Source organism: Leuciscus leuciscus (genome assembly GCF_965113295.1).
Source record: "Leuciscus leuciscus genome assembly, chromosome: 18".
Taxonomy (NCBI): Eukaryota; Metazoa; Chordata; class Actinopteri; order Cypriniformes; family Leuciscidae; genus Leuciscus; species Leuciscus leuciscus.
This window is the reverse complement of record NC_138742.1, coordinates 4,253,716-4,267,412: the sequence shown is the minus strand read 5'-3', so window position 1 is coordinate 4,267,412 and position 13,697 is coordinate 4,253,716. Positions and strand designations below refer to the sequence as shown.

At 40.1% G+C, this 13,697-nt stretch overlaps 2 protein-coding genes and 1 long non-coding RNA gene across 5 annotated transcripts in view; 2 read left to right on the top strand and 1 right to left on the bottom strand.

The window, feature by feature from the left end:
- Positions 1–13,697, bottom strand: part of LOC309480905 (E3 ubiquitin-protein ligase TRIM39-like) — a 48,480-nt gene that overhangs the window by 10,043 nt on the left and 24,740 nt on the right. The gene's annotated exons all lie outside the window — the stretch shown is intronic.
- On the top strand, positions 2,500–6,063 carry LOC309480226 (piggyBac transposable element-derived protein 4-like; the record flags this gene model as incomplete). Its single annotated transcript, XM_082144637.1, has 4 exons — positions 2,500–3,230; positions 4,119–4,205; positions 4,430–5,894; positions 6,046–6,063. The coding sequence occupies exons 1-4, from the start codon at positions 2,974–2,976 to the stop codon at positions 6,061–6,063; spliced, it is 1,827 nt and encodes a 608-aa protein (XP_082000763.1). The 5' UTR covers positions 2,500–2,973.
- Positions 6,484–13,697, top strand: part of LOC309481040 — a 34,057-nt gene continuing 26,843 nt past the window's right edge. Inside the window, exon 1 of the long non-coding RNA XR_014199866.1 lies at positions 6,484–7,165. This is a non-coding gene — a long non-coding RNA (uncharacterized lncRNA). The remainder of the gene's footprint in view (positions 7,166–13,697) is intronic.

The following is a 13,697-nucleotide window of genomic DNA, read 5'->3' as shown; positions in this document are numbered from 1 at the left end:
TCCAGGCATCTGTCTCCACACCCCTCAGAGTGAATATGTGGTTAAAGCTTCTTGTGTTGGAGATTTTCCTTTGTCTCATGTAAAAGTCTGTATTGCTGTGTCTCAGACAGAAACCAGGTTAAACCAGGTCAAAGAGTTGTAAGGATGGAAAAGTACCTAACAAGCCCAATGAGAAAGATGTGTATAGGTGGTTGATAAGATGGTACTGAAAAACATGTTAATTAAAAATGATGGATGGCACTAGGACCCTACAGGTGCAGAGAATCATGTTACCTGAGATCTTTTTTTAAAATGGGTGTGGCCAAAGATTTTTCCACCAATAAAGAGATGTCTCCGGGAAAGATGATTCTAATGGTCACGAGATCTCGAGGCGGAACAAAAAAGAATAAGATAGCTGATTGGCTACCTAGTGATAAGAAAAGGGTATACAACCTGAAGCCTGACCATTGCAAGTCAGATGTACAGATGGCCAGCTGGCATCTCACTTTGTTGCTTGTCAATAAAGTTAATTCTTCTGAGACCTGGAACTTTGACTCTGAGAAATTATTTGAGACCCGATTTGAGGGCTTTGAATTTGCCACAACATTTTTACTCTTGTCCTTCCTTAACAATTTATCCCTTCCCTTCCCTTCACCCAATCTTCCCTTCACTCAGTTCAATGATTACATGAAAAATATAATGTTCTGTCAATGCAAGCGAATTGACAATGGTCTCATGTCCAGAGAAATAGACCAAAAGCTACAAGTTAGAGAGTTTAGAAATACTTTGCTTACTGTGGAGGGGAGAGCCCTTTACCAGTGTATTTCATGCAAATTACCTTCTGTCCTCAATAAGGTCTAAACTACCAAGTCTGGGATCTTTATTAATGCAAATTCCAATTGTTAGTTCGTGCCTCCATTTGGAGGATGTTTTGTCTTGTTCTGAGTATTTAAAGAAATGTTGCAAAAGGCTCAGGGTGATTCTGTAGTCTGATCAGCCCGTAATGCTGAAGGTCTTCCATACACTCAGCATTATGTATCTTTCAGATGTCAGGTATGCATATTTTACTCTTTATTTCTGAACATTTTATGTTTTTTATTGATAATCTTCGAAATGACTTTGTAATTGGCATTATAGATTTACCTGACTAATAAGAAATTGTTACATCTGATTTTATTCTGACCTACTTTGAAATTATTGAATCTACAAGATTATACTAGTTGTTATACTAGTTGGTTGTTACGGCTATTAAAGATGAATCCCGAAAAGTGTAAACATTTACATATTGGGAAAAAAAAATGACACTGTAGCCAATTATGTAGTTGGGGATATAGTGGTTAATCCTGTACATGAGGAGAGGGACGTAGGTGTTGTGGTGGATGGTTCACTTGAATTCCACACACATATTTCTGAAAAAGTTAAAAAAGCAACATCTATGATTCCAATAATAAGAAGAACTTTTCAAAATTTAGGTAAGGATATATTTTTACCATTGTATAAATCCCTGGTAAGATCACATCTTGAATATGCAAGCTCAGTCTGGTGTCCATATAAATTAAAATATGTAGAAAAAATTGAAAGGGTCCAGAGAAGAGCTACTAAATTAATTCCAGGAATGAAAAATATGTTGTGTGAAGATAGATTGAGGAAATTAAGTTTACCAACTCTCAAATTTAGGAGATATAATAATAATAATAATAATAATACATCACACTTGTATAGCGCTTTTCTGGACACTCAAAGACGCTTCACATGGGGAATAAAACAAAACAAAACAAAAGGGGTTTTAAGGAAAAGCTAGTTTGAACAGGTGGGTTTTGAGTACTGATTTGAAGTTTGGTAGTGAGTCGGAGTTTCTAATGGATGTAGGGAGTGAGTTCCAGAGGGTGGGGGCAGTGATAGCAAAGGCTCGATCCCCCAAGGTCCGGTGGTTAGTGCGGACGATCGGAGTAAGGCGGTTTGTGCCAGCTGAGCGGAGGTGGCGGGTGGGTTGGTGCTGTTCCAGGAGCTCAGTGAGGTAGGGCGGGGCCAGGTCATGGAGGGACTTGTAGGTGAGGAGGAGGAGCTTATATTGAATGCGATAATGAACAGGTAGCCAATGGAGCTGCTGGAGAACGGGGGTGATGTGTTCTCTGGACCGGGTGTGGGTGAGGAGGCGGGCAGCTGAGTTCTGGATGTATTGCAGTTTTTGTAGTTGATTGGTAGGAAGTCCGTAGAGAAGGCTATTGCAGTAGTCAAGTCTTGAAGTTATGAATGCATGAATGAGGATTTCAGCTGTTGACAGGGTAAGGGAGGGGCGAAAGCGGGAAATGTTGCGGAGGTGGAAGAAGGATAGTTTAGTGATATGGTTGATTTGTGTTCGGTATGAGAGGGCGGAGTCCATTATGATACCAAGGTTTCGGACAGAGAGGGAGGGGGTGACATTATGTCCGTCGATAAGGAGAGTAAAGTTCTGATAGAAGAGAGGAAAGATTTTGGGCCGGTGATAAGGAGTTCTGTTTTATTGCTGTTGAGTTTAACCCCCTGAAGTCGGCGGTATCGCCGGCGATACCAGCTCGCTTTTTTTTTTATCAGTTCAAAAGAGATTAATTTTGCTCTGTTGACTTTGATATTACAAACACGTGTCATACATCAATCGATTCTGTTAAATGTGTATTATTTTTGTGTATACTCACAATAAAAACAAAGTGTTTTGCTTTTTGACAAATAAAGAAAAATAAACACGAAGCGAGTTCTGCCTTCTCTCTGTCAGTGTAGTCCATTCTGAAACGCGTCCGAAAATGAACAATAACTCCGCGAATCCTTCTCACACAGACACGTGAGATATGTCTTTATGAAGCTTGAAATCTCTTCTTTTAAACGAAGTAATTTATATAAAAAACAAATATTCTCAGCTGATGTAATCCGTTTGAAAGCAAGGAGAGGTACCGTTTTTCCTTCTGCTTCATTATCTCTTTAATGAGCTGAGGCCGCCCCGCCCCCGGCGCTATTCAAATGGTAAATAGTTTAGGTAATCTATTTGCATCGCACACGCCCCCCGATCAATGCCATAAAAACACAGTCTCTTCATCCGATTCACTGATAGTTCATCGCGCTCCGAGGATGGCACGCTTCTCCGGTAAAGACGCCCTTCAGATGATTCTGGACAGCGAGGAAGAATTCACCTTTTCCTCAGAGGAAGATTGCAATTCGGACGATGAACGGGTGCATTTTCAAGAGCGAATTGATCCCGCCGAGGATACATGTTCTGAGTAAGTTGTTTACTGTTATATAATTATTTTTCTGATAATATAGAACTCATATGAATTTTCAGACTATATTTTGCCTAGTTTTGGCTAGCTTTTGACATCTTACAGGAACGATTGCCTTACAATATCCCTAACATTCGTGTATACGCTCAAGTGTAAACTTTTTTAAATGTAATATTGCTCTTTAAACATATTTGTATATGAAATATATTTCACTCAGTTTTGATTAGCTTATGACACTGGTTAAAATGCTAAAATACTGCCTTATGCGTAATGTAGCATGTTTGTGAATATCTGCTTAGGTGTAATGTGATTTAGTGCAAATATATTTCAGCCTCTGGTAAAATATGTGATAGGCTACTGTCTAAATACATTATATTTTTATATAAATGTTCGGTTTTGGTTAGCCTATGACAGTGTTTATCATGCTTCAATACTGCCTTATGCGTAATGTAGCATGTTTGTGAATATCTGCTTAGTTTATATAATGTGATTTAGTGCAAATATATTTCAGCCTCTGGTAAAATATGTGATACTGTCTAAATACATTATATTTTTATATAAATGTTCGGTTTTGGTTAGCCTATGACAGTTTATCATGCTTCAATACTGCCTTATGCACAGATGTTTGTGAATACAGGTGTAAATTTTTTAAATGTAGTGTAGTGATCGTTCGCGAACGATCCGTTCATTGCGTGCGTCACTAAATGCATGCGGTGTATATCGCCCATCAACAGATACTCGCGGTGACGCGGTCTACGGCCCATTAATAGATATTTCTCCATCCTATGGCCTATCAACAAAACATTGTGTGTCCATAACCATCAATTGCTCATCAGTTTACTTTGAATAATGTATGCTAACAGTTTTACTTTGTTGTTGTTTTTTTAGGAATGTGTCAAGCTCTCCTTCTCCAGCACCCCGCAGAGGGGCACGCAGGTGTCGTTCAGTTCTCAGTGCGATGGAGAATCATACTGAGTAAGTGCATAGACGTAATATTTTACAGATGAAATGTAGCCTGATTGTGTTTACAGCGTCATAATATAAAAGTAGCCTACCTATTCTTGTGTGAAATGACAAAAAAACGTTGTCTTTTTTTATCCATGGCCATTAGTGATCGATAATGATAATACAATTTCTTTGATTGTGTTATCAGCATGCTCACGTGTTTTTTTTTTTTTTTTGTGTGTTTTTTTTTACAGATGTGACAATGAACATGTCCAAGCACCTGTCCCGAAGAGAGCCAAGGCAAACAAGCAGGCAAGCAACAGGCAGTCCACTCTGGCATGGAAAACAGAGACTGATGTTGACATGGTTCCACAGACTGTGCGCTTCCGTCCTGCACGGGAAACTGGACCACAACTGAGCCCTGTTGACTCACATTCACCCATGAGTCTATTCAAACAATTTTTTTCAGAAAGTGCTGTCTCAACTCTGTGCCACAACACCAATGCCCAGGCTGCCAAGGCAACTGCAAAGGGCAGCAAATATAAATGGACAGATGTCAGCATCAGTGAGATGTACCGCTACATTGGGTTGCTATTTTACATGGCCATGGTGAAGGTCAGCTCCATCAGCGACTACTGGCGGCAAAGCAGTGTTTTCTCCGTACCCTTTCCAGCTACAGTTATGTCCCGGGACAGATACCGCATCATTTCATGGAATGTGCACATGAGTCACCCAGATGCAGATATGGATAATGACAGAAAGAGGGGCACACCTGAACATGACCGTCTTTGCAGGGTCAAACCTCTCATGGACACGATCCGTCAGGCTTGTAAATCCATCTATCATCCTAAAAGAAACTTAGCTGTGGATGAAAGAATGGTGGCATGCAAAGCACACACAGGTATGACGCAGTACATGAAAGCCAAACCAACCAGATGGGGTTTCAAGTTGTTTGTTCTTGCAGACTCATCGAATGGATACACTGTGGACTTTTCTGTGTACACAGGAAAGAACAACTTTCCCACAGGCCATGGACTGTCATATGATGCTGTAACATCTCTTTTAGACCACACATTTTTAGGTTCTGGGTACCATGTGTACATGGAAAATTTTTATACAAGTCCAAAGCTCCTCAAAGACTTGTTTGCAATGAAGTTTGGTGCATGTGGGACTTACAGGGACAACAGGAAGGACTGCCCTCGGAATGCAGCTAATTCACTCTCTAAAAAATCTGCCAGGGGATCCATCAGGTGGATTCGCGATGGTCCTCTTGTATTTGTGAAGTGGATGGACACACGAGAGGTATCTGTCTGTTCTACCATCCATCCTGCTTATACAGGAAACACTGCGCAGAGGAGGGTGAAAACGCAAGATACATGGAGGACAAAGACATTTCCATGTCCTGCACCTGTGACTGAATACAACAAGCACATGGGGGGCGTTGACCTGTCTGATCAGCTGATACAGTATTACACAACACAGCACAAAACCATGAAGTGGTACAGAAAGATTTTTCTACACTTCTTGGACATTGCTTCCACCAACTCTTTCATTGTGCACAAAGAGCTACATGGTAACTTGTCCCATAAAGAGTTTATGGAGCAACTTATCACAGAGCTCTGTGGTGTGTCACAGAAAACGGCACCAAAACGAACCGATAGTGACCATGTACCGGTTCCAGGAGCTGAGCTGACTTCAGATGACAGGGATGTTGCCACAGTTGGTCGCCGCTCATGTGTGCATTGCAAAGCAGTGCGTGGTAAAAAGCAATTAACACCATGGAAATGCCAGGCATGCAATGTTCACTCATGTCTTCAACTGAACAGGAACTGTTTTCAAGAGTGGCATAAAGATGTGTGACTGTGTTCAGATGTGTGTGCTCTGCTGACCACCTTCCACTAACCATCAGAGTTCAGAAATCATTCTGATATGTTTTTTTGTTGGTTTTTTTGCTCACATTTGATTCGCTTAGAGCCCGCATCAACGGGGCATAAGCATTTACTGTGAGATACCTGCCTTTACTTTTGTTTATTTATCGCTCACAATTGCTTTGTTTATAGCCGACTGATTATTTTTTTATTTACTGTAGAATATACAGCCACATCAAATAAGCTTTTGTTTAGCAATTTCTGCTCATATGTTCTATATATATATATATATATATATATATATATATATATATATATATATATATATATATATAAAATACAATTTTTGTCAAAAATAACGTCATCAACTAAGATGTTAGCTGTTCCAATGTTGGCTATATTCAAACTAATAAATACATATGATAAAATGTAGGCCTATAATCATTTTTTTACAAAGAAAGAGTACACTTGAAATATTGTTGAAATTGTAATTATTGTTGTAATTGTAACCTTTTTAATAAAATAGCAAAACATATTTACAAGATAGATGTAAGCAAAATCTTAAATGGTCAATAAAAGCCTTCTTCTAAATATATCTTTTGTCCTTGCATTGTGGCTCAGTCAGTGTCACACCTGAATGAATGGCTAATTATGCAAAGTGGGTGTATTCTAAGGTGTAAACCACTCCTCCTTCACGCCCCCCTCGCATATTGGCTTTGCAAGCAAAACCTGTCTTACACAATTTAAATCAATGTACTGTTTTCTGTGAACGATAAAGCAAGACTATTTTCACATAATTTTGAAGCCAGAACCCGAAGCGATAACATCCATTTGTCAAAAGTCTTATTGACGCATATTTAGTATGAGTTTTGTGATCTTGTTTCAGCAACTTTCATTTTAATTTTTTTCAATAACCACGCATAAACATTATTCTCTTAAAAATACAAACATCTACATACTTGTTGCTCACATATTATGCTAGCCCTGTTTGTGCTATATAGAGTGAATTTACACCTTTGCCATTAACATGTTTATAAATAACTGAAAAAAGCACTAATGTCAGGGCATGTCAAAACATCCCAAGGGCCCCAAAAACACCTTAGACCTCAGAGGGTTAAGAAAGTTATTGTCCATCCAGGTTTTAATGTCGGAAATGCAATTGGTGATGGTGGAGAGGATAGCCGGGGTGATGGATTTGGTGGACATGTAGAGTTGGGTATCATCGGCGTAGCAGTGAAAATGGAGTCCATGGTGGCGGATGATCTGACCGAGGGGAAGCATGTAGATGGTGAAGAGGAGGGGCCTGAGCATGGAACCTTGGGGGACACCATGGGTGACAGGGGAGGTGTGGGAGTTGCAGTTGTTAACAGAGACAAAGTGGTGACGGTCAGAGAGGTAGGAGGTGAGCCAGAGAAGTGCTGTGCCAGAGATGCCAATAGATTTAAGATGATGGAGGAGGACGGTATGGTCTATTGTGTCAAATGCAGCGGAGAGGTCGAGGAGAAGGAGGATGGATATGGAACCAGAGTCGGCAGCAATGAGGAGATCATTTGTGACTTTAACCCTCTGAGTTCGGCAAACGCGCCCCCGCGTTTTGCTGGATTTTCTTCACATTGTAGCACAATAAACTTAAATGACTCCGTCATTTATGGTCATACAGAAAAAAGAAATATAAAAAAAGAATCTGTGATATTTCTACTTTTGTATGTGTCCACTTACAATCAAATCAAAACATTGTGCTTTTGTAAAATAAAGAAAATAAACAGGGTGTGCGTTCTGCCTCTCCGTCGCGGTGAACTTTTTTTTCTTGAGCACGTCTATAAACTGAAACAAAACTCAGCGAATACTTCTCACACATTTATGAGCCATATACCTTTATAAACATTTAAGTGTGTACTTTTAAATGATCAGATTCAAACTGAAAACAAATATTCTCTGTTTATGTAATTTGTATAAAACCAACAGGATGTTCAGTATCTCAAACGCTTGCTAATTATTTTTAATTCGACCACGCCCACTCGCGCAAAAGAGATTCACATGCAAATCTCCACATGGAACACGAACGCCCTCGTTACCTCAAACACAAAACACCAAAACACTTCACAAGTCTCTGCTTTTCGCCGAGTTTGGAAGACGCGCTGTGAGCTTACATTGGATTTACCTCAGAAGAAGAAGAACGTGATTTGAAGACAAGAAAGATGTAAGGTAAGAAATTCTTACTTATTCGTTTATGGTATTGTTGCATAAACTTCACATTGCAGTTGAACTGTTGCTAGATATATGGTGAATATTATAATATTTAAACCCGTGTTTACTGTTAAATACTGTTTGTGGATATCTGCTCAAACGTAGATATGTAAAATATGGTAACCATAATGTTTCATATTTTGGAGCGCGATCGCGTTTGAATGCATCATATTTTGGAGCGCGATCGCGTTTGAATGTATCATATTTTGGAGCATGATCGCGTTTGAAAATCAAAATACACCAAACAATTGGCTTTATATTTTTACTATTATCTCATTTCATATCATCATAACGAATGGAAACATTTGAAGTAACATATGATAATCAATATATTTTTCTCTAGCGTAGTTGTTACTGAAATCTTTTGGAAGATTTATAGGCTGCTATAGGTTATTGTTATTATTATTTTATGCAGCACTGCGCATAGCCTATGCCTACAAGGCACAACAAACCTGGTGTTCATTATATTATATATTGTTGGAAACATTTGTGTGTGTGTGTGTGTGTGTGTGTTTGTGTGTGTGTGTATTCTGTGAATTTTAAAAAGCAATTTTAACCAGAACAATCTAAAATTTATTCCCAAAATCGTGCAGGCCTAGTTTCTCTTGATACCAGTATGTTCACTTTTTTTCTTTTCTTTCAGGGACCAGATGCCACTGAGTCCTGCTGACTTCAACATTCACATGAATCTCTGTATATGAACATGGTAAAGTGAAAATCAAACACCTTGGAAATGAAAGGTATGTACAATGTTTTTAGGAATGGCACAAAGGTCTCTGTCTTTGGATCATTGTTTTCAATGTGCTCTTTTGTCATTTGTTGTGTATCTTTGGATTATGTTGTGTTGTAAATAAATCCAAACAATCTAAAAGCCATTCTTTTTTAAATCTTCTCATTCTTTGTGCAAGGTTGCTCTGAATGACAGGGCCTGATCGCTCCTAATAGGGCAGTTAGGGGAGTGTCTTTGTCTTTCTGTAATAAACTTCCTGCTCAGCTACTGTTCGGACGCTCTTGCTTACTGCTCCGCGCTTTGCTCTATCGCTTTTATATTTTATCTTCTATACTTTTATAATTTGAGCTCCTTTTATCACCTAATTTTAACTTCAGCAAATCAGCACAGTGCTCAAACGACAAAGTTTGGATTACTACAAAAACGCAGAATTCTTCTACCCGACCAGCTTACATTCCGGGGAAAGGAAAACACAACTGCCTACAAGGATAAGAGAGAAAATGCCTCTTCTGGAATCTACTTGCTGCACTAACTGCCACAGACTTTTACAAAGGATTGCAGTTCTTGAAACAAAGTTATTTACGGGACCACCAAACCAGACGGAACACACAACAGAGCTTCGTCATGGACACCCTCAGCATATAGCCGGTGAGTCCCATGAAACTAGTGCTCCTCGACAGGTAGAGAAACAAGCCGATCGACTTACGAATCGATGGCACAAACAGGGAGCGAGACCCAAAGGCACTCGAGACATCAGATTGTCACGAGCCTCACATATTACCGCAGTAGCATCCTCTACCCCAGATACAACTCTGACAAAGACTGCAAACACTGGTCTCCCACCAACACCTATACATCTTGAGAACAGATTTGAAGTACTAATGAATGTAAATGAGGAATCCCCAAACGTGATGAATGTGATCGAACACAGACTGTATCAGCCAGTAGCTAACACTGATGCTAACTGGCGCTCAAGGTCGAGCAGACAGCGGCACTCAGCTCAGAGCGCAGCCGAGCCCAGGACTCTGATAGTGGGAGACTCCATAATCAGAAACATTAGCTGCAGGGATACAACTACATGCTGCCTTCCACAAGCAACAATTTCTGATATAAACAGGGAACTTCAGAACATTCTAATGAAACATAAGACTGCAAATCGACTCATCATTCATGTGGGGAAGAATGACATTCATAAAGAGCAGTCAGAACTCCTTAAGAAGGATTTCAATGAACTTTTTGAAACACTTAAAAAACTGAAAGTTCAGACATTCATCAGTGGACCACTCCCAGCAAGAGGAACAAACAGGTTTTCACGGTTGCTTGGGATTAATACATGGCTGCAAAAAACCTGCAATATAAAAGGAGTAAACTTCATTGACAACTTCAATCTCTTCTGGAGTCAGAGACAACTATTTCATCGGGATGGCCATCACCCAAACAAACTTGGTTCAAGAGTGTTAAAGGACAACATCTACTTCTCCCTCAATCATCCTTCTGCAGTGTGTGCCAATCCACTCAATCAGAACGGCACACACACACCTGGACACAGTATGAATGACCACAGGACTTCACTTCATGATGTTGACATATCACACAAGGACAATGATAACACCACTGAGCCACAACAACCTCTGCTCACGGACACAATCTCAGCTGAGCCATGCCCACAGAGCTCACCACAGACAGACACATCAGAACTGCTCCAAGATTCAGCACCCAAGGACGACTTCCTGGAAAACAGCCAGGGAAGCCAGGACAGCATATCACAGCCTCCTATAACACCAGAGCAACAGCCCCTTTCACCAGACACGTTCTCCCTCTCGCCACCAACTCCACTCCTGTGCTTCTCACAGAAAATGGAAGAACTTGTGCATGCTGGAACCAGACTATCACACTCTTTTGCTGCAAGCCCCCAGATATCAACCAAAAAACGTCGGGCACCGCTACCACCAAAGCCTGCAGGCCCAGCTCGCCCTCCCCCTGCCTCTGTGAGAGCTCTTCGGCCTCTGCCACAACGCCAGGGCCCACACCCTCCTCCATCTGCTCGAGGTGAACCAAAAACAACTGATACCAGCTCTCAGTGATGTATGTCGGGTCCCCGTTTTGATAACAGTAACTTCTCAAATGTTTACAGAACAAGCGGGAACCCAGTGTGCCTGTATCTTTCTCTATTGCTGTTCTATTACAAGATAGAAAGTCTAAGGCCTTCAATAGCCGTACAGCAAACTCAACTAATCTGGTGCCTATTGCACGTCTAACTAAGATTGGTGTAGGGAAAAAAAGTAAGACTGTTAAGTTAGCAATTTTAAACATCCGCTCACTTAAAAATAAATCACTTCTAGTCAATGACTTAATAACCACAAACAACCTGGATTTTATGCTTCTAAATGAAACCTGGCTAGAAGACAGCTGCAGTGCAACAATCCTCAATGAAACAGCCCCTCCTAACTTTACTTTTATGAGTGTCTGCAGAGCTGTTAAGAGAGGTGGGGGTCTAGCTGCTCTTTTTAAAGATATCTATCAATGTAAGCAAATATCATTTGGGAACTACACGTCTTTCGAATATCTGGGTATTGTATTAAAAGGTGCTCCACGCATTTTACTCATCATTATTTACAGGCCTCCAAAATACTCTCCAGCCTTTGCTGAGGAATTTACAGAACTGTTATCAACAATTACCTCAGAGTTTGACTGTTTTGCCATTGCTGGAGATTTGAACATTCACATAGATAATGCAGAAAACAATATGGCAAAAGAAATCAAAACTGTTTTAAAAACTTTTGATCTGACTCAGCATGTACATGGACCCACACACAATCATGGACACACTCTAGATTTACTTATCAGTAAGGGTCTAAACATCTCATCGACTGTTATTAAGGATGTAGCACTGTCTGATCATTTCTGTATTTTCTTTGATATATTGATCTCTCCTGCCACTGAAGCTAGATCTGAGTCTGTCAAGAAGAGATGCTTAAATGAGAACACTAGTGTACTATTTATGAAGGCTATATCCTTAACACCAAGCATATCTGCTGACTCTGTTGATTTTCTCCTTGATTCTTTTAACTCAAAAGTTAAAAGTGCAATTGATGATATTGCTCCTGTGAAAGTCAGGAAGAAGAGTGGCAGACAAAAAGCACCTTGGAGAAACTCAACAGCAGTGCAAAATATGAAAAGACAATGCAGAAAAGCAGAGCGCATGTGGCGGAAGACAAAACTTGTAGTCCATTATAACATCTACAAAGACAGCCTTCATGCTTTTAATATGGAACTAGGCAAAGCTAGACAGACTTTCTTCTCAAACATTATAAACTGCAATTTAAACAACACACGCACTCTTTTTGCTACTGTAGAGAGACTGACAAACCCCCCAAGCCAGATTCCCAGTGAAATGCTCTCAGACAACAAGTGCAGTGAGTTTGCTTCTTTCTTCTCTGACAAAATCAATAATATCAGAAAGGTGATCAGCACATCCTTGAGTTGTGCTGGGGTCAGACAGATCAGACCACCTGAAAAAGTAGTAACTTTGTCTGATTTCAAAAAAATTGATGGCAAAATTTTGGTAGAAACCGTACAGCACCTTAAAACATCAACATGCGCTCTTGACACACTTCCCACATCTTTTTTCAAAAGTGTGTTAAACAGTTTAGAAGCAGATCTTCTAGAAGTGGTAAATGCCTCACTTCTCTCTGGGAGTTTTCCAAACTCCCTGAAAACTGCAGTTGTCAAGCCCCTCCTGAAAAAGAACAATCTGGATAAGACCATATTAAGCAACTATAGACCGATCTCAAATCTTCCTTTCATAGGCAAGATCATTGAAAAAGTTATCTTCAATCAGCTGAACAAATTCTTAAGCTCGAATGGATACTTTGATAATTTTCAATCTGGTTTCCGACCGCATCACAGCACAGAGACAGCGCTCATAAAGATAATAAACGATATTCGCTTAAATACTGATTCAGGCAAATTATCAGTGCTGGTACTACTCGACCTCAGTGCTGCATTTGACACTGTCGATCATAACATACTTCTTGACAGGCTGGAAAACTGGGTGGGGCTTTCTGGGATAGTCCTAAAATGGTTCAGGTCATACTTAGATGGGAGAGGTTATTATGTGAGTATAGGAGACCATAAGTCTGAGTGGACATCCATGACATGGGGAGTCCCTCAAGGCTCAATTCTTGCGCCACTCCTGTTCAACCTGTATATGCTCCCAATGAGCCAAATAATGAGAAACAACCAAATTGCTTACCACAGCTATGCAGACGACACACAGCTGTACTTAGCCCTATCGCCTAATGATTACAGCCCCATTGACTCCCTGTGCCAATGCATTGATGAGGTCAACAGTTGGATGTGTCAAAACTTTCTTCAATTAAACAAAGACAAAACTGAAGTTATTGCGTTTGGAAACAAAGATGAAGTTCTCAAGGTGAACGCATACCTTCTCTCTAGGGGTCAAACAACTAAAAATCAAGTCAGGAATCTTGGTGTGACACTAGAGTCAGACCTTAGTTTCAGTAGTCATGTCAAAGAAATAACTAAATCAGCATACTATCATCTGAAAAATATTGCAAGAATTAGATGCTTTGTTTCCAGACAAGACTTAGAGAAACTTGTGCATGCTTTCATCACCAGCAGGGTGGATTATTGTAATGGACTCCTCACTGGCCT